The sequence below is a fragment of the Grampus griseus genome (genome assembly GCF_964374135.1).
Source record: "Grampus griseus genome assembly, chromosome: 21".
NCBI classification, from domain to species: Eukaryota; Metazoa; Chordata; class Mammalia; order Artiodactyla; family Delphinidae; genus Grampus; species Grampus griseus.
The window spans coordinates 9,281,005-9,300,374 of NC_139015.1; the positions used below are offsets into that span (position 1 = coordinate 9,281,005).

The window sequence follows — 19,370 nt, forward strand, 5'->3', positions numbered from 1 at the left end:
GCAATACTTAATTTTTACGATTGCTTCTAATTATTACTAAATAGGGCACGGGGTCATCTACTTATTAGTAACTTTGGCTTTAAAGAAAGCGAGACTGTTTCTGTCTTCATTTTGGGGTATTCAGCTTGTTTTTCTGTCCAATTTTATTTGTGGCATTTTATGATTTGGAATGAAGTACGGTGGCCTTAAATTTTCAAAGCGCAGTAAAGTCTGAGCATTTTTTGTTAAGTTTACCCAGTGTTTCCAAAGTAACATAACTAGTAACAGACCAGTAAATGCAGCTTCACACCAACCACCGGGTACCCTGTTTATGTGAACTGCAAAGCTTAGTGCGGGCAGCTGAGGGAGTGTTTCTACCATTTAAAAAAGAATGTAAGTTTATACATTTAAAAAAAACTGATTAGAGTGTCTCACCTTGAAATAGGCAGAGGCAAGGAAAAAAAACAGTGTATTTTTGCCTTGTGTCATCATCTGTCCTGTTGTTTAATAAGGAGAAGTCACTTCAAGTGACATTGAAGAATGAGATGCAGGAATCGTCTGGGAGAGCCAGTAGGGATGCATGCCAAGCTTACCTCTCCACTGATTGACTTTAAATGTGATCGTCCTCATTAAAATGAGTCAGAGCAGTCAAGGGATGTTCTCAAATATCTACGAGTCTGCTGTTGACCATGTGATGTTTAATCTACAGGACAGAATAGCTTCTTATATTAAAAAAGATGATGATGAAGAAATCATTTAAGTCTTGTGACTTGTGGGATGGAATTCTTGGGAGCAGTGTGAACCTCACAGAGAACAAAATCCTAGGTATTCTAGAGGCATCAACTTTCTAGAAGCAGCAAATGCCCTTCCCTTATATTCACTGTCATTTAATGGAAACTGTGAGAGACAGGAAAATACAAAATTTGAAAATGTCAATTAGTTATAGTTTCATGCAATAACCTTTTTTCACAAATTATTAGAGATATTTTCAGAGCAGTTCCAGTTCACTGTTTCTTATCCTATATAGACCCAAGTGTGAGGTTGGTAGTGACTCAGTTCTACTGGAGATAAAATTCCTTTTGTTCTGAGTGGCCAGCACAATGCAGATTCCATTACTCAGTGCTGTTGGTCTCTACATGCTAAATCTTCTGGGTTTTCTTTGACCAGTTCAATATTAATAGATCATAGTGATCCAAACTCGTCACAAGTGCACGTATGCAGGTGCTGTGGTCTTACCTTGGTTACATGTACATCTTTTAGACAGAAAGACAGAAAGAGAGCAGCTGAATCTAGTCAGTTTTTCTTCAGTGTTTTGAGGGCAGAAGTGCTGAACAACTACAGGCACAACAGGAAAATGGAAGCTCGCTGCTCCCCCATGCAGGACAGGGCATTTTCAACACGTAACTGTAATTACCGCCAAAGGCATTTATGACGCAGGAAGTCTACCCTTGTCACCGTCAGGGCAGCACATCTTCCTGGGAGTTTACAGCAACAGGCACCTTCCTTTATGCTACTGTTATTTGAATGGCAGATGACATATTTTTTTTAATGTATTTATTTTATATTTTTTGACTAATATGAACCCTTCTGTCCTAATAGGAATGGCAAAGGAAGTGATGTCATTTTATATCACAAGAACACATAAATTTTTCTTTTTATCAGTGATGAGAATCATTTTGTGTCCAAATTATGATATTCGTGTGGTATTTTAGGTATCATCTTTATTACATCACTAAGTATAATTATAAAAACTACAAGAACAACAGCAAAAGAATCTTTTTACTTTTTTTCCACTCTGCATGACCTATGGCAGAATCACAAAGCTACACATATTCATATGCAACTGTGAATGTGAACACAAACTAGGTATGTGACTTTTTGATACGTTTTTCCTTGATGTACTCTCAGTGAATGCAGTAATAGGCACCGTGGCCAACTATTCAGCAGTTTCCCAAACTTTTAATCTCAGCAAATTGCATTCTGCATAAATAGACTGAACTAGGCAATATCTGCCTTTTTAAAACAAACAAAATTTATTTAAATTGTGATATATACAATTTGCCCTTGCATGAAAATTAGCTCCCTATATTGATAAAAGTGTGTGCGTCCCTATTTGTAGTTGAAGAATGAGTATATTAAAAACAGAAATTACTTTTTAAAAAGAAGCAAATTATAATTTTATTTTCTCAAAGACCATTGGAGAGTCTGCCTTTTTAAGTGATAGCATGAGAAGATTTTCCTGATTTTGTAAGTATCTGAAAATAGTTAAGTAATTTAGGTGTTTGTTTCTTTCCGGGTCTGAATCAGTTGATTTAAACAAAAGGGCTGGTCCGTGGGGCTAGTGGAGATGATCCTCTGTTATCTAAGTGGTAAGGAGAGACAAGGAGTCTGGGAGAAGCATATGTTTATTACATGACCTACCAGTTTCACTCCTAGGTATCCCCCCAGGAGAAAGGAAAACACATGTCCACACAAGATTTGTGCTTCAGTGTTCATAACACTTGATTCATAGGAAATGGGGACAGCTCAAACTGGAAGCAACGCAAAGGTCTGTCAGCTGTTAATCAGATAAACACATGTGGTATATCCATACAATGGAGTACTATTCAGCAATAAAAAGTTGTAACTACTGATATCCAAGACAGCGTGAATGAATCCCAAAATCATTATGCTAAGTGAAAGAAGCCAGACACAAAAATGTAGGTAATGCATGATTCTATTTATGTGAATCTCTAGAAGAGGAAGAACTGTGGTGACAGAAATCACATTACTTGTGTGACTTCCTCAGGAGCCCTCCAGAGAGGCCTTCCTACCATGTATCCACTCATCACTCTCTGGGAAGTTCCTGGCCAGTCACTGGGTCCAGTCTGTAAAGACCATTACAGACTTCTTATAGTGATGCATTTTCCTCTAGAGTTAGCTTTTCAATATCTTGCATTATCACTTTAACAACAACAACCAAAAAACCCTACTCATTCCGTAAATTCTTAAAAATATGTTTCATTATTCCACCCTGAAAGTGAGCATAGAACCAACCAAATACAGTTTTATTGTTTTCAAATACTGTAGTAAAAAGACCACCACCACAATAAAAGTTCACACAGGTTTTTAAATGAACAGCCCAGAAGAACACTATCAATATGCAGTGTCAGTCTTTTTAATGTAACATAAAACCTGATTATTAGACGATGGGACAACAAGAATCAGGAAATATCAGCGATTATTCTCAATCACAGAAGGCATTTTACTTACCAATTATATATCGGCGTGCAAATGTGTAATATCTTTAGATGTTTTTAAAGAATCCTTCCAACCCATGAACATGATGGTGGCTGTAATAGAAAGTTTAAACTGTTAATACTCTATGACCTATGCCTAAAAGTATAATTGAAAGCATGACAACGGGATAGAGGGAGGCCCCAAATTTCAGCCTTTGGCTAGCTTTTCAACTAAAATAGTAGGGGCACATTTTTAATAATGCTTATATATGTTTGCTTCAAAATATATATTTTAAAATTTTAGAACAGTTTTAGATTTAGTGAAAAGTTTCAAGGATAGTAGAGTTCCCATATACCCCACACACAATTTCTCCCCTCGTTAGAGTCTTATATTGTAGTATGCTGCATTTGTCACGTTGAGACGTTATTAACTGGAGTCCGCACTTCATTCAGATTTCCGTAGTTTTTACCTAGCAGCCTCTTTCTGTTCCAGGATCCCATTCAAGATCCAAGGTTACATTTACTCAACGTGCCTCCTTAGGCTATAACCGTTTCTCAGACTTTCTTTGTTTCTGATAACCTTGACAGTTTTGTGGAGAACCTGCTGGTGCCCGGTGATTTTGATGCATGTTTCTCTTGCTCTCATGAAGTAGCATCAGAAGACAGGACCCCATGATGTTGCAGGCTGCAGGGCCAACCCTCTGCACTGAGACAGGTAGCACTACTGGGTCTCAATCTTCAGCTCAAAGTCAGCTTTTAGGTCTCCAATCAGGTTCCTGGGTCAGCAGGGAGATCAGAGAATTTGGCCAAGTAAATGTGGCTCTCCTAGAGTCCCTGATCAGCATCTTGAATAAAATCGTCATTTTGTGCCTAAGTGCTCTCTGAGGCCCTGTCCCTTAGTTTGGACAGTACTGACTCTGAGTTTGGGAACTGATAGTCTAGTAGCTTCTGTGAGACAAGAGAGGAAGAGCTAGAAGAGTTTATGTCTGTGGTTATGTGTCTTCTGGATTTCTAGGATCCTGTAATTCAGGATGGGGGCCCCGAGGGGAAAGAGAAACAGAGCAACATCATTCCTGACTCATCTTAGCTGTTGATAACATCTTTGAGAGCGTCTCATTTTTGTTTTAGCCAAACAAAGCACATTTTCCTGAAAAGCAAATACAGTATTTTATGCACACAACAGAATTTCCCCTGAACACCCTAATTAAGCATGATTACACATAATTTTAACAAGCACAGGCCACTGTAATAGCAATCTGCTACGTTTTGGGGTCATGTTGTTGATTGTGATGGAGAGGAGATAGTCATGGGAGACCTCAGTTCTCTGCAGGTGCCTGGTTATGCTATGTCCACACGGTTGTCTGAAATGCAGGGAGCCTACGCCTGCCCACCAGTGGGGAGAAGCCCAGGCACCATCTGCAAAGGGCATGATTGGTTGATGGCCATTCATATGCTGCAGTCTTGTTTTCTAAAGGTGATGGAAGGAAATCAATTATTTTAGAGATTCCTGCGTCAAAGCCCCAGAAAAATGAGAATTAATCTAAGAGCAGGTGCTGTGTGGACATTTGCACAAAAAAACCTATACTTCCAGCAGCTCTTCGCTCAGCCAGAAATAGGAACATTTACTGATCTTGAGAGCTGTCCTTGGGTTAATAACTCCCACTGCACAACGGTCATCTGGTAGCCATCGATTATCTATTCTGGTTTCTGTTTTTTTAATCCCAAATTCAGATTAGAGATGACAGTCAAGTAGCAAATGAGAAAAAGGTGAACATACAAGCTCTGCAGAATTTCTTTTATCACAAGCGTCAAAGTCTAAGAAGCTGTGTTCAGACCTCACATAATCTGTAAAAGGTTTGACCTGAGCTTATGAGAGAGAACAGCTTTAGTTTTCTAAAATCTAAATGTTTCTAACACATTTAAAGAGATATTACCTGAATAGCTGGAGCAATGTGTGTTCTGAATAAATTAATTAATTTTAATCCTGTGAGAAACCATATGGAGTTTAAAGGAATATTTTATTTATCTTATTTGTATAAGTTTCTTATATTTTTTGGATATTAACTCCTTATCAGATAGATGATTGCAAATATTTTCTCTCTTTTCATGGGTTACCTTTTCATTTTCTTAATCGTTTCTTTTGCTGTGGAGAAGTCATCCCACTTGTTGATTTTTGTTTTTGTTGCTTGTGTTTTGGGTATCACACCAAAAAAATCATTGCCAAGACCAATGGCAAGGAGCTTTTTCCCTGTGTTTTCTTCTAGGAATTTTATGCCTTCAGGTCTTATGTTTAAGATGTTAACACATTTGAAGTTAGTTTTTGTGGGTGGTGTAAGGGGTCCAGTTGCCTTCTTTTGAATGTAGATATCCGGTTTTCCCAGCACCGTTTATTGAAGAGACTATCATTTTCTCATTGAGTATTCTTGGCTCCTTTGTCAAATATTAGTTGACTATGTATGAGTGGGTTTCTTTCTGGACTCTTCCCTCTCTTCCATGGGTCTGTATTTCTGCTTTTATGACAGTGCCTTCCTGTTTTGTTTGCTGTAACTTTGTAGTATAGTTTGAAATCAGGAAGTGTGATGCCTCCAACATTGTTCATCTTCAAGATTGCTTTGGCTAGGGGTCTTTCGTGGCTCCATTCAAGTTTTAGGATTTTTTTTTTTCTATTTCTGTGAAAAAATGAAGTTCCTCTTAGTCTGGGGGTGGTCCAGGGGCTGCTTCCACCTCACCCCTGTGTTCTGGGATTTTCACAGTGGTGTCTTGTCTGTGGATGGTTGCTAGCTGGTCTTCTTGTGGGAGGGGGGAGTAAGTCAGGAAGGACCTATGTCACTATCTTGATGACATCACTCTCAGTCAATTTTGTGATAATTTGGAAGATCAAATAATACAAGTAATACATTATTAGTGTATTTCACATGTCAAACAGAACTGGTATCACCTTGTCGGGAATAGTTTAGTGAGACAATGCACAGCAGCTGGTCCAGAACATGGTATGTTTTAAAAGTTTAATAAATCATTCTCACTAAAAGGGATATTAGCTCATGTAATCCAATATTATCTACTGAAATTTATAGAAATGCTGTCTGTATGTATGACTGTGAGTGAATATAATTTTAGGATTCAGTTTTAATCACTGAGTACTTTATATAAAGAACTTCCCTGAGTACCTTTGGAATGGAAGAGACGGAGCCTGCTAAAGCTGTTGGTGAGTCTCCGTCTGTGTGTGGACACAGATCCCAGAGACCAAAGGATGGTCAGCGATGCCTGTCCTGCATTTCCAGCTGCCCCACACCCAGCCTTGCCCAGGCTTGCTGCTGACAGTGGAAACGGGCCGTCTCCCCGGGCACTTTCCAGCATATCAATTGCGACAACCCACGGTTGGTTATACAAAGCCAACCAAACAATCGTGCTGATGTTTCTGATAGGATAATTATATTTTGTCTCATCCTACCTTCTTTTCGGACTTTTTGAAATTCAAGTGGGCAACAAATACTTCTGTCAATGGAAATGGATGTTTGGAGATCCACCATAGTTCTACACTGAACGATTTATAATTTAAGAGTTGCTTTCTCTGTTTCTCTGGTAGTAGTTTACCCTCTGTTATTTAAAAAAAATACTCATTTCCTGAAGTACAGCTAAAGAACATTTATATTAAAAAAGAGTTCACAAGTATAATAAGTCCTTGATGCTAGTGGCCAATCATTTTTAGGGCTGAGAATTAAATATTATATCCAACCCAAATTCTTATTTGGCAAAATATTATTTTATCTAACTCATTATCATGAAAACATTTTCAAACAAAATAGATGCATTTTATCAGTAAAGAAAATGTATTTTCATTTTCCATTGATTGCTTCTATATTTTTCAGTTTCCCTAGATCTCAGCCTACAACAAGAGCTAAGAAGTGATTGGGCTTCATTAAATTCTCCAGAGTAATTCAAACATTTTTTATAAACACAGTTTTTACTTATTCATAAAATACACCATTATTATATTTAATAGAATTTTTTTTTCCTTTTCAGATAATAAAAGCTACACCTTTTTCCTAAATTCATCTACCCCACCTTGGATCCTAGGTGAATTAGGAGTTGGATAAACATTTCAAGAATGAGTCAGTGCATCATAAGTGTGATGGGTAGCAAACAATAGTAAAGCATGAAAGATAAATAAAATGCACAGTGACCAGTCTTACAAGAGAGAAGAGACAGGTGAAGGCAGAGCATGGGATCAAGGCTATCCCAGAGCAAGTGCAGTTGAAGTTAGAATATGAACAGTGGATTGAATGGATCAGATGAAAGACAAGAGTAGACAAAATGTTTACAGCAGGCTTGAAGGCTGAAAGGAGGAGATACTGTCAGGTACTAAAGGAAGTTGCAGCAGCTGGATTGTGGTCGCAAGGACGGGGTGGTGAAAGATGACCCAGGCGAGTTAGTGATGGCGGGCTTTCTGAGTCAGGCGAAAGCACTTGGATTAGGAAGGAAGGGGCTCACCAGAGGCATTTCAAGCAAGGTAGGGCCATAATGAGATCTGGGGCTCAGAAAGAGTATTTTGGCTGCAGCCTCAAAAGTGGAATGAGGAGGCAAAATGGGGAGCAGAGAAATAAAATTCAAATGACAGCAGTGACGATGAAAGACTGTGGACAGCGAACAGCAAAACCCTGGGGCAGTGCAGAATATTCGGGAATTCAGCCAAAACTATAAACACGTTTGTGTGCGGTGTATCTTGGGGTTTAGGAGGCTGGGTGACAGTAACCATCATAAATGGACTGTGTCAGTTCTTTGGGATAGTCCTAAAACAGTATTTTTAGTAAAAATTATGAATCATGGGAAAATGAAGATTGGTGGTTCATAGTTTTGTTGGTAGGTTCTACACCTAAGATTTCAGGATGTCATAAAAATACAAAACTGGAAGCGATATCAGCAATTATCTAGTCCCATCCCATTTTGTTTATTAATAAGGTAAAATAAAGTGGTTTGGGTTTTAGAGCCTGTTGGTGCCAAAACTGAAATGAGAATCTTCGTCAGTAAAAAATAGTGTAAAAGTAGTTGTAGAATTCCCTTTAATTCAAACAGGAGAAGAAATCTTGCAGAGACTTTTAAATATTCATCGACGTCTTTGAGAAATATAAAGTAATATGGGGAAATGTGGAAGGAAATGGCATTAGAGATAGTTCTGAGAAATAAACTGAACTTCTGGAATGCTTATTATAAATGTTTTGAGCACAGTATACCCTTGATAAAAACAATGAGAAAATTATAACAATGTGGCCTTCACCTAAACCTCTCAATATAAAATCATGCCAAAGTGAATTCTTCCAAATCTATGAAAAGAATAGAGCAGGCTTCCGACTAAAGGTAGGGGAATAACATTACTCTGCTCACAATTCATCTCTGAACCGAACTAAGTAACAAGGAAAATGAGAAGTGTGAAGGAAAAGGAGTTATTCCATCTTTGATGGAACCATCTATAGCCTGAAAGGGTGGTGTCAGCTGAGGATGCAAACACTCAGTGAAGAGGAGGACCAGGTCAGGGAGACCAGCAGGAAGGCGTAGGGCTCTGTGCTTCTCTCCAAAGGAGTTTGTGCAGTTGACCCTCAGTATCCTCAGGGGCCTGGTTCCAGGACTCCCTCACCTTGAGGATGCCCAAATCGGAGGATGCTCGAGTCCCTTATATGAAGTGGCGTAGTATTTACATATAACGCACATCTGCACATCCTTCTGCATATTTTAATTGTCTCTAGAATACTTATAATGCTATCTAATAGTTGCTGGTGTGCAGCAAATTCAAGTTTTTCTTTGTGGAACTTTCTGGAATTTTTTTTACTGAATATTTTTCATCTGTGGTTGGTTGAATCTGCAGATATGAGGGCAAATCGATAACAGCTGATTAGAGCTGAAGGGTCAGGATATATGGGCAGGCTGCAGGACCTTCTCTAAGTGGCATCACAGGGTAGAGAACCGGGAATTCTGAGCAGGGAAACATACACGTATGTCATCCTCATCAACTACATACTTTTAGTGTGAGAGCCTAGAGGAGAAATTGGGGGGAAAGTAGCCCCTTCGTAGCTGTGACAAACCCCCAGGCTTCACGATGCTTCGCAGGAAAACAGATGCACTTCTGCTTCTCAACATGGAGTTGACCATTTGAGCAACAGGACTGTGAACTATCATCTTCACTTTCTCATGATTAATGGCCTGTGACCCTCTAGGCTGAATGTTGGTGAAAGTGTTATAAACAACAGACCAAATGCAGGTTCCTTTTACCCAACTTAAGCACCAGCACCTCTTCCTTTTAGCAAATTGCTCGTCCAGGAAAAGCTTCCCACTTAAAAGATGAGAAAGTTAAAGACCAAGCATGAGCCCTTCACAGAGCAGAAAGGACCAGAGATACTACAGCCTCCAGATAGCTAGCATCTTGGTCAGTCACTCCCGTGGTCCTGTAGAAGATTTCATCATCACCATGAACTTTGATGCTCTAGATACTCAATTCCCACCCTCTTGTGTGCTCACTATTGTTCTGGTCCCCCGACACCAACAATTCTCACCCCGAGACCTTCATGCCATTATCCCTACCATCTTTCCTCATCAGTGTCTTTTCTTCACATAATCATAAAGTTGATAGAATAAAAATAAACCAGTTTCCCAATAATTAGTCTACTAACATCAGAGAATAATGTTTCCCTTTGGGCTTCATAGAAATAATATTTCAGTAAAATGTAAACAATATTCTCAGTAGTATTTTAAAGAAGTATTTATCAGCAGGAGTAAAGAGCAACAGACTCTTTCAACAACTCTCGATATATGCCAGTGACATGATTCTGAAGTTTAAGTCAGTAAGAAAAAGTATGTCAAGGGAATGTAAAAGTGGCCCTGTCTTGACCTAATGAAAGACTTAACCTATTCTAGAAGAGTAAACTGACTGCATGGGCATAGCTTCATGCAGTTTTCCATAAGTAGTGTGTCTTTCATTTAAATTGAATTAGTTTGCTGGAGTTGGCAGAACAAAGTACCACAGACTGGGTGGCTGAAACAACAACAATTCATTTGCTCACATTTCTGGAGATCGGATGTCCAAGATCCAAATGTTGCCAGTTTGATTTCTCCTGAGACCTCTCTTCTTGGCTTGTGTGCAACTGTCTTCTGGCTGTGTGCAAATCCCTGGTGCCTCTTCTTAAAGGAACATCAGTCCTATTGGATTAGAGCCCAGTCATTATGACCTCATTTAACCTTAGTTACCTCCCTAAAGACCCTACCTCCAAATGTAGCCATGTTGGGGCTTAGAGTTTCAGGGTATGAATTATGAGGTGACAAAATTCTGTCCATAGCATCTCTGAATAATAATTGATTAGCAGTTAATTCAATATTGTATTCCCAGATAAGTACTTGCTATGCGGATATCCTGGTTTGCCAAATTAGGACAGAGCCATATGCTTGGATAAAATGACATTATCATATAAGATGAAATGCTTAACAAGAACACATGACTGAGTAGATGTGATGCCAACTCTTTAGAAGTGACCTAATGAAGTACTGTGGGCAAAGCCAAGATGCTTTTCCAGCAGCAATTTTGGGCTTGCTCTAATGCACAGATAATTGGATAATCAAGTGCCCAAATGTTGTGCCTAATTGTAGAGCAAAGTTGACAAAATTAGCCTAGAAAAATGTTTAAATTATGCATAGCTAAATGCCCATTTCAGTCCAAAAATAATCTCTGTAAAGTAGGCACAAGACATCTGTCTTAGCAGATACAGTAAATCCAGAATGTTTATCTTTAGTTTTATATAGTAAATGTTATTTAGTAACACTTAGTAGAGAAAGTAAACATACAATATCTGTCCCAGTAAAGCAGATATAGGATAGTCATCTCTAAGCAGTGTGACTTCCTGTCTGTGAGAGAAACTGGCTGTAAAACACTTGGAGGAAACAGTGAGTTGATGTTCCAGGGCTGCTAACTAAAAGCGTGTGAGATGCTAGCGAAAGTAGCTTCATTCTGGTACAGTTAATGCCTCCTTAGGAAAAAAAAAAAAGCTAATGGAGCAGATAATTTATTAACAGGCTCCCTAGTTTCTAAAATTAAAATTCACTTCTTTTTTTCTTGATTATGCACCTCTTTCTCTTCTTTATGACTGGCCATCCAAATGTGGTTTCCAGCCATGACAGTACAAATCAATCGGAAGTCAGCAAATTGAAGAGTCCTCGTAAATTGTCGTCTAGTCCAGTAAAAGATACCTCACACCTACCTGATCTTTATGGCAGAATTAAGAAAGAATAACGAATCACAAAACGGCTTTGATTCATGATACTCTCAGGCATGTTCTTATTTTTTACCTAATCTGTTATTTTTCTACCTCTGTGACAATTGTTCGGGTAATACATTTTTTCTAGAATGACATTTCCTTTTATTTACCTTTAACTCCCAACTTATTCCCAAAAGAATTTACAGAAACGTATTTGTACTCTTTTCCTGAACACAAAATAACAAGATTTTTAAACACTGTACCAGCTAACATTGCCAAACATATTAAAAAGGATTTTATGTTTGAGAGGGGCTTTCCTTTCCATTGACATGGTATTTTTGGCAGGAGTTAAATTCAATTTCTACTTTGTCTAGCATTTTGTGGCAGATATCGTGGATGGGCTATGCAGATGCCACTTCAGAAAACACTATTTTCCTTTGTCTTCCTCCATGAGAGAGTCTGGGCAGTGCTAGTATTACATTTCCAGGATCCTTCAGAGGTAGAAATGGTCAGATGAGCAGCAAGACACAAAGGGATGTAGCAGAAGTCACTAGATAGGGCCTCTGGAAAAGTTTTTTTTTTTTTTTTTTTAAAGAAAGAACCCCACTGGCTGCCCTTGTGCGGGACTTTGACTCTCTGCTTTCTTCCTACCTTGAGACCCAGCAGCCACTTTGGGCCATGAGACCACAACCCTCAAGATGTCAGCCAGCACATTCAGGGTGATGGAAAATAAAAATGAAGAGCCTGGGTTCTTACTGACCTGACCCACTGGTCTGTTTTGCCCTCCCTACATCCATTATTCTTGTTATATGAGGAAAATAAAATGCTCATTAATTTAAGCCTAAGTTCCTTGAACTTTTTGGTTACTAGCAGCCAAATGCAATCCTGACACCATATGAAACACAATTCATGCTATTTAATGACACTCATACTGTGCCCTGTGACAAAGAGGACAGTTTAGCTTGTGAGGTTACTTAGCTGTTTTTGCACTACTTTAATTTATTGATGGATTTATTGCACACATTGAACCATTTCTATGTGATTATTTTAAAGTAGGCATATACAATAAATCCACTTTGCGGTCTCTCTTTATACACAAATCTTTGTTTTAGTCCAAATTAGGGACCGTAATTGGGAAACTACTCCAATTTTCCCTTTGATAGCACACATGGTTACATATTTACTTATGGAATATTTATTACCAGAGGTTATGAATGGTCTAAATCAGTAATTTTTTTTTGGGGGGGATGTTATCTCTATATCTGCATTCCATTGCTGACACAGCCTAGGAAAATGTGTGTTTGTTGGGAGAAGAGGGGGTTAAATTCTGGATGTTCTTTTGTTCAAACCCTTGTCGTCCACTAGAAAGTAGCCCTTGCCAGGCTCTGCACCTAAGTGGGTTCAAGGTTCCTTATCATGAAAGCTACAGCTTCTCATCCCTTCCCCCCACGACCAGGGAATGCCTCAAGTCCTGAGTTACATACTGTCCTGTTTGACATCTGTTTCTTCCCTTCTCTCCCAATCAGTGTAGCTAAATGGCCCATGGGGAAATACTAGAATTTGTGATTGGTAGGGGTGGGGCTCCCGGGGTGACTCTGATGTATAGGCAAGTTTGGGAACCACTCATGGAGACAGAAGACAGAGGCCCAGGCAAAAGAGGGGTCTGTTTAACTTTACTTGAATCAGGGATGCCTCATTCTCCACAAGCACAGTAGTTAATCTCTCAGTCTCAAAGCTTCCGATCAACAGGAAAGACAAAAATAAGACAGAGGCATCTCAGACATTCTCAGGTCTTGCATTCTGTCATGCTAATGCTTGAAGGGCCAACTTCAATTGAATTTCTAAAGTTGAAGGGCTTCTTCCTTTCCTTTTTGACTTGTTTCCTCCTGAAATCAGGGGACCAGGAATGCTGGGTCTTTGTTAAGAGGATGGAAATTAAAGTGGAAAAGAAGTAGAGGACCCCGGAGAAGACCACCACATGAAGGAGCAGGGGTGGGGCGCAGGGTGGGCGACGGCAGCCACCGGCCTCTGGAGCTAGTGTAGCTGCCGTGTGACCATAACTCCTACAGCGCCAGAGCAAACCACTTCTACATGGCCTACGGGGTAAGAGCTCTGGGCTGGACAGCAAGGATGTCAAAGTTCAGAGTCTATTTTCCCTTTGACTGTTTATTTTTATTTTAAGGACATTTGATGTTTAATATTCACTTCCGAGTATCTTTGATGAGACAGGTGTCTCACCAAGTGCCCTGTGATGGTCAGCCGTCACAGTCTCTTCAAATCACTAGACTGTAGACTTCCTGAAGATAATAAATCATTCCTGGTCCTAGTACCCTAGCACATAAGGCATGTTCCACAATTTTTTAAAAAATGAAAGGGAATAATAAAGTTCCCTTGGTTATTATGTGAAAGATCTGTGAATTGAACCTATATTCTCAGTCTGATACCCCTTCCTGTAGTCCATGCTACCCACCAAGCATATATAAATGGGTCAATAGAAGGTAAATCTTCATAATAATTTAGGATTGGTGTTCCTGGCAGCAGAGAAGCTAAAATCAATACAGCTGATAACCCTAAGGTAAGTCTTGTCTTATGGTGGCATTTAGGTGTCTTCTCTCCAATCTTTATTATGGGACGATGTTTCACAGTAATTTAGGAAACAGTTTGATAGATTATCCGGTTTCTGTAGCTCTTACGGCATGATCGTAATAAAGCACAAGGGAAGAATACAATCCGCGTAAAAGTCTAGAGACTGTGCATAGCCTGGTCCTCAGTCAGTCCTGTGTTTTCGTGTCCTCCCCATCTCTGCCTTTATCCCCAGAACATGATCACTCGTGGCCTTCTTGCTCTTCCGCCTGCCTGCCAGGAGCATCCCTCCCTCAGCCCTGAGCGCTACCTGCTGCCCACTGCCTGTGGGACAGCCTTCTCCCTTACCCATCTGACTGTCCCCCACTTCAAGTCTCTGCTCACAGGTTCACTTTTCAGAGACCTTCTCTGACTGTCCCACCTGAAAAGACCCTCTCACTACCCTCTACTTCCTCCTAACTGCTTTCGTTCTCCAGTGCATTTGTCCCTGTCTGGCATACTTTAGACTATTTGTGTATTTTCTGCTGGCTGCCCTAAGCCACACGCTCCACAAGACCAGCTGCTTGGTCTGCTCACTTGTTTGTTAGACCTACAGCTAGAGCAGTGAATGGTGCTCAAAAGTATCTGTCACAGACTAAGCAATTAGGCAACGGTGAGTAACTCTTCATAGAGAAAAAAAAAATAAAAACCTACGCAGGCTGTGTTACAGCTAAAAACTACCCAAGCCTGGGCAGACATTTCAGAAGTTCCTTTTAAATAACAATACAATGCCAAGTGTCCACTTTTTTCGGGCACTATTTAAGTACTAGGAAGTCCAGAGAGAGATAAGGCTTATCATTCTGGAAAAATTAACAGCGCAATGGTATAGAAAGACAGGTCCACATCTCAATCAGTCTAGATGTGACTATTTCTTAAACCTCTACAGGAGAGCTACCTGTAAACCCTAGAGTAGGGAGCAAAAGTAATCTGGATTATAGGGCTTTGAAGGGACTTTAACCAAGAGGGATATTATAAAAAGGGAGAGGGTAGTATCTTTGACAGGAGGACCAGCGTGGAAGCATGAAGTGTCCTGGAACACTCAGGATGCCTCTGCCGCTGGAATGAGAGAGCCCTGGATGGGTTGGGAGACCCTGAGGTCGAAGAGGTGTCAAGTGTGTGGAAAATGTACCCTGATTGACCTGAATGGTCTCTACAATTCACAGACCTGGCAGGTGGGTCCACCTGCAGGTGCGCTCCTGTGGGCGGGTTTGGAGAAGGCAGGGCAATTCCTTGGGAGTGTGGAGGAGAAGATGAAGAAGTGAGAGCCAGAAACAGGGAGTCCCCGATGCATGGAAAAGTCACGTGGAGAGAGTCAGATGAGGGACACCAAGCCAGGATATTTAGCTGTGCAGAGGAGTCCAGGGGAACTTGGTTATTACTCAAACCAGCGTTCATTCATCTGTGCCAGTTCTGCTGTGTATTGGGGTCATGGCAGGTGGAAAGATGGTACAAAAAGAGGAGCAATAATGGTTCTCAATTAGCAGGCAGCCTTACAGGGAAGCTGTGTACTGTACCATGAGGTAAATATAAGAGAGCAGCTATGGCATTTTGGATTAAGGATTGGATTTAATTAAATGACTTTTGTAGATCAAAAATTGTCAAATAATTGGCAAGTGGATATGGCTCACCTTAATAGTTTTAATATCCTTTCTCAGAAATGCGGCTGATAAGTTCTCTGCCATAGCAGACTCAATTGTCAGTCTCAGTATTTTGGTTTACATGTCAATGAATACTGATATGCCAGGAAAAAAGAAAGAGCTCAGATACATTACAAAGTAGTGAATCCAATTATGTATTATATAAACATAGGCATAGTATAAACTATCAAATAAAAATCAAATGTATTAGAGATGAATGTTAAATATGTAATGTCAATGTAACATAAATGTTTAAGTCAATTATAAAAATAATATTCAAAAATAAATACTTCATAAAATTTAGAAAAATTAATCAACATGAAAAAGTGAAAATGAATAACATTAATTTGTACTTTTAAAGGTCATTGTCAAAGAAGAACACATCAGTAGGAACTCCATTGAGTCCCCAGTAAACTTTTGTACAAATATCCCCAACTGCTAAAAAAGCAGCATCAGAGAAGGAGTGAGGAAATAATTACAACCTAGTATTTTCTTTAGGCTCCTCGTTACCAAATCCCATTTCTAGTGATAATTTAGAAGAGATATTTGACCAGCTTTTTTTTTTCCTCTAGGGGCTTCAATCTTTTCACTGATAACAAACAATGGTGTTTGTTTCCAGGAAAGCACGTCAAGGTCATCTTTGACATTTTGCATTTTGTTGCGCATAGAAAGGAGGTTTGATGCAGTTACTGTTATCAACGTCAACCCAGTCTTATTCTTACTTTACTTGTTCTGCTTGTTCAGAAAACACATGAGGTAGATGCAGATTCTCAAGTGTAGGCAGTGTGACCTCCAAGGGAAATATCTGAATCTGTGTGGATTTTGTCACAATTACTTAGGGCTCATGTGTAGGGGTCACGAATGCAGAATGTCCAAAAAAGCTGCCCGAATGATTCACTGGCCTAATTGTGGGACACGTTCATATTCTCTGGGTGATGAGTAGGTCAGGCTCACACATGCGGACCTACTGATACTGATACCTCTCTCACTAGTCCATGCCGAACTCCTAGTAACAGACGTGCCAGACAACAGGTTCTGCTCAGCCAGCCCTGGCCTTGCATCAGGGAAAACCAGCATCTTTAGTGGAGATGAAGGACCACTGGATGCTCTAGACCCTCAGCATGGGAAGCGGAAAGACCCTCATCCACATCCACCCTGTGTATCTACACCCAGTTTATTTCAGAGCACTCTGCAAAGTCAGGAGTTCCCTGACTCAATTAATGTAGAAAACAGTATTCCCCAAAATGCCGTAATGTATTTCATTATAAAAAGTTATGAACTTTAGCATCACAGAGGCAAAAAGAAACTTCTAGAAGTCTAAGGTTTGCTAATAATCATAGTAGTGGCTAATATTTTGAGCCCTATATGCCAGGGACTAATGTGAATTATACAGTTTAGCTCTCATAGTCGCCTGTGAGGTAGAAAACAGTAAACTGAGGGAGTGAAAATGGAAACTTTTCAAGACTGAATTGCACCTGGTGGTCCAGCAGAGCCTGGGAATCTCAAAACCAAGTCTGGTGTTCCCATTCCTGCCCTCAAAGCTGTGTCCTTGGTCAGGACCCTGGACTCCTGCCCCCCTACCCAACTGACAGGCCACACCAAATGCAAGGTCTTTTCTGTTATAAGCCATTGGTCTGAATTGCCTTTGTTTATTTCAGTCAAAGAAATTTGGTTCAAGGCATCCCAAGTGTTAAATTCAAGTAGATACATTCCCAGCTCTGTTCAACTCAAGTTCAACAACTTGAACTCCAAGGCCCGTCCTTAAGGAAGAGTATTCTCTGAGGCTTTTTGGGCCTGTGTTGCATCTGGGAACATTTTAGCTCCTGTATAAATGTTACTGTTAGGGTTGTCTTCTTTATTTGATACCTGAGCCATCAGGAGAGTGCGATGAACCTGTCTGTACACAGTACCTGGTTCTGTTTTGTTTTGTGTTTCATTTGCTAGTTTGCTAAGAAAACAGAAGTGGTAATATCCTACATGTTGAAGGTTCAGCACCATAATATTACAAGCTGATTTCACTTTGAAATTCCTGAACGCTCGAAAGTAAAGTTTCTCCTCTTGAGGAGAATAAGCTATCTCTGGGTCAATCTCTGGGCTCGTATAGGTTCCCCACATGGCAGGCACGTGCCTGAAAACCACCCGGAAATTCAGCTCATAGTCACTTCCACAGACATTCCAAAAAATGAGAACTTGATCAGAAAGCGTTTAGGTTGCTAATAAAACCGACGTTTGAATTTGCTCTTGGTCGCGGCAAATGATGAGGTGCAAACCTGTGAAGAATCTGGGAAGGATGACCGAGACACACCTCTGTGAGCCGTACCCAGAGAAACCGTCCTGAACTGTGGACACTCACTCTTCTGCGTCTGCTCCCCAGCCCTGCAGAGGGTCTTCTGAACTTGTATCACATCATGTATCAGATCACATCATGTATCACCTGAAATCCCTGCAACATCTGCTTCCCAAAAAAAAACCCCACAGGCTGCTCTGGACCAGTCCCTCCCTTCCTCTGCAAGCCACCTCTTCCCTCCCATCTCCCTGCAGGTCCTGAGCACAGCGGCCGTGTGTCCTTCTCCACCCAACCCTTCAGCCTCCTGCATTTCACTTCAAACTACCCTTCATCATCTCAAAAATTGTTACTGTTTACCTCCATATAATGTAAGCCCCATGCCTGCAGGAATTTAGTCTTGTTTGTCCACTAACCGTCTTACGTAGAACAGAACCTGACTCACAGTTGGCCCTCAAAGAATATTTTTTGTATGAATAAATGAATAACATATTTTAGTTAATACATTCTGTGTCGTTAACATGACAGAGCAAAGTTGAAATGTATCTATAATTTTGGTGTATTTGTATCCACATTTCATTACAATTTTATAATGAAAAGAGGCTTGATGCTGCATATTTTCTTTTCATCTGAAGACCATGAATATACTTGTTTTGTTTCATAAATGAGTTTTAACATCAATTGAAGGGAAAGAATATTCAAATGGATATATAGACTTAAATATTCAGTAGGAAATGAACTATCTTATATGGCTTACATTAAAAAACACATCAATTAAAACAAAATTGGTGTTTACATTTTAATGGTAGCAATTGTAGGTAACATGCAGGAAGGGTGTAGACCAGGAAGAAACGTCTATTAATTGTAACATTTGCATTGTCAACACATCTGTGTAGCCTTGTGTATCCCTTAAAAGACAGTAAGTTAAATACCTTTCTCTTAAATTTAAAGTACACATTTTTCTCGCTTTTGTAAATAAATGTTAGATGAATTGAGTATCCTTTTGAAACTGTTTACAGAAACAATGCAAAAATAAACCACTGTTCATTTTCAAAATTGTTAAAAAATGTTAATTGCGTACCTTTTTAATGGTTCATTTGTCTTTCCCATTTTCAGAAATTGAGAAGGGAGGATGTGGGGACCCAGGTATCCCTGCCTATGGGAAGCGGACAGGCAGCAGTTTTCTCCACGGAGACTCCCTCACCTTCGAATGCCAGGCAGCCTTCGAGCTGGTGGGGGAGAGAGTTATCACATGTCAGCAGAACAACCAGTGGTCTGGCAACAAGCCCAGCTGTGTATGTGAGTACTGAGCCTGGTCCTGGGTCTATTCCGAGGCTGCCTTGAGAGGGGGAGAGAAGCAGGGCGGGTGCTGAGGGCGGGCAGCTCTCAGCAT

The 19,370-nt window shown here is 40.1% G+C and overlaps 1 protein-coding gene across 1 annotated transcript in view; it reads left to right on the forward strand.

Annotated features, from left to right (window-relative positions):
• CSMD1 (CUB and Sushi multiple domains 1) overlaps positions 1-19,370 on the forward strand; it is a gene marked incomplete at its 3' end in the record, with an annotated part of 1,748,580 nt that overhangs the window by 1,401,085 nt on the left and 328,125 nt on the right. Inside the window, exon 13 of the mRNA XM_082680517.1 lies at positions 19,094-19,276. Within this exon, the coding sequence (XP_082536643.1) occupies positions 19,094-19,276 (183 nt within the window). The remainder of the gene's footprint in view (positions 1-19,093; positions 19,277-19,370) is intronic.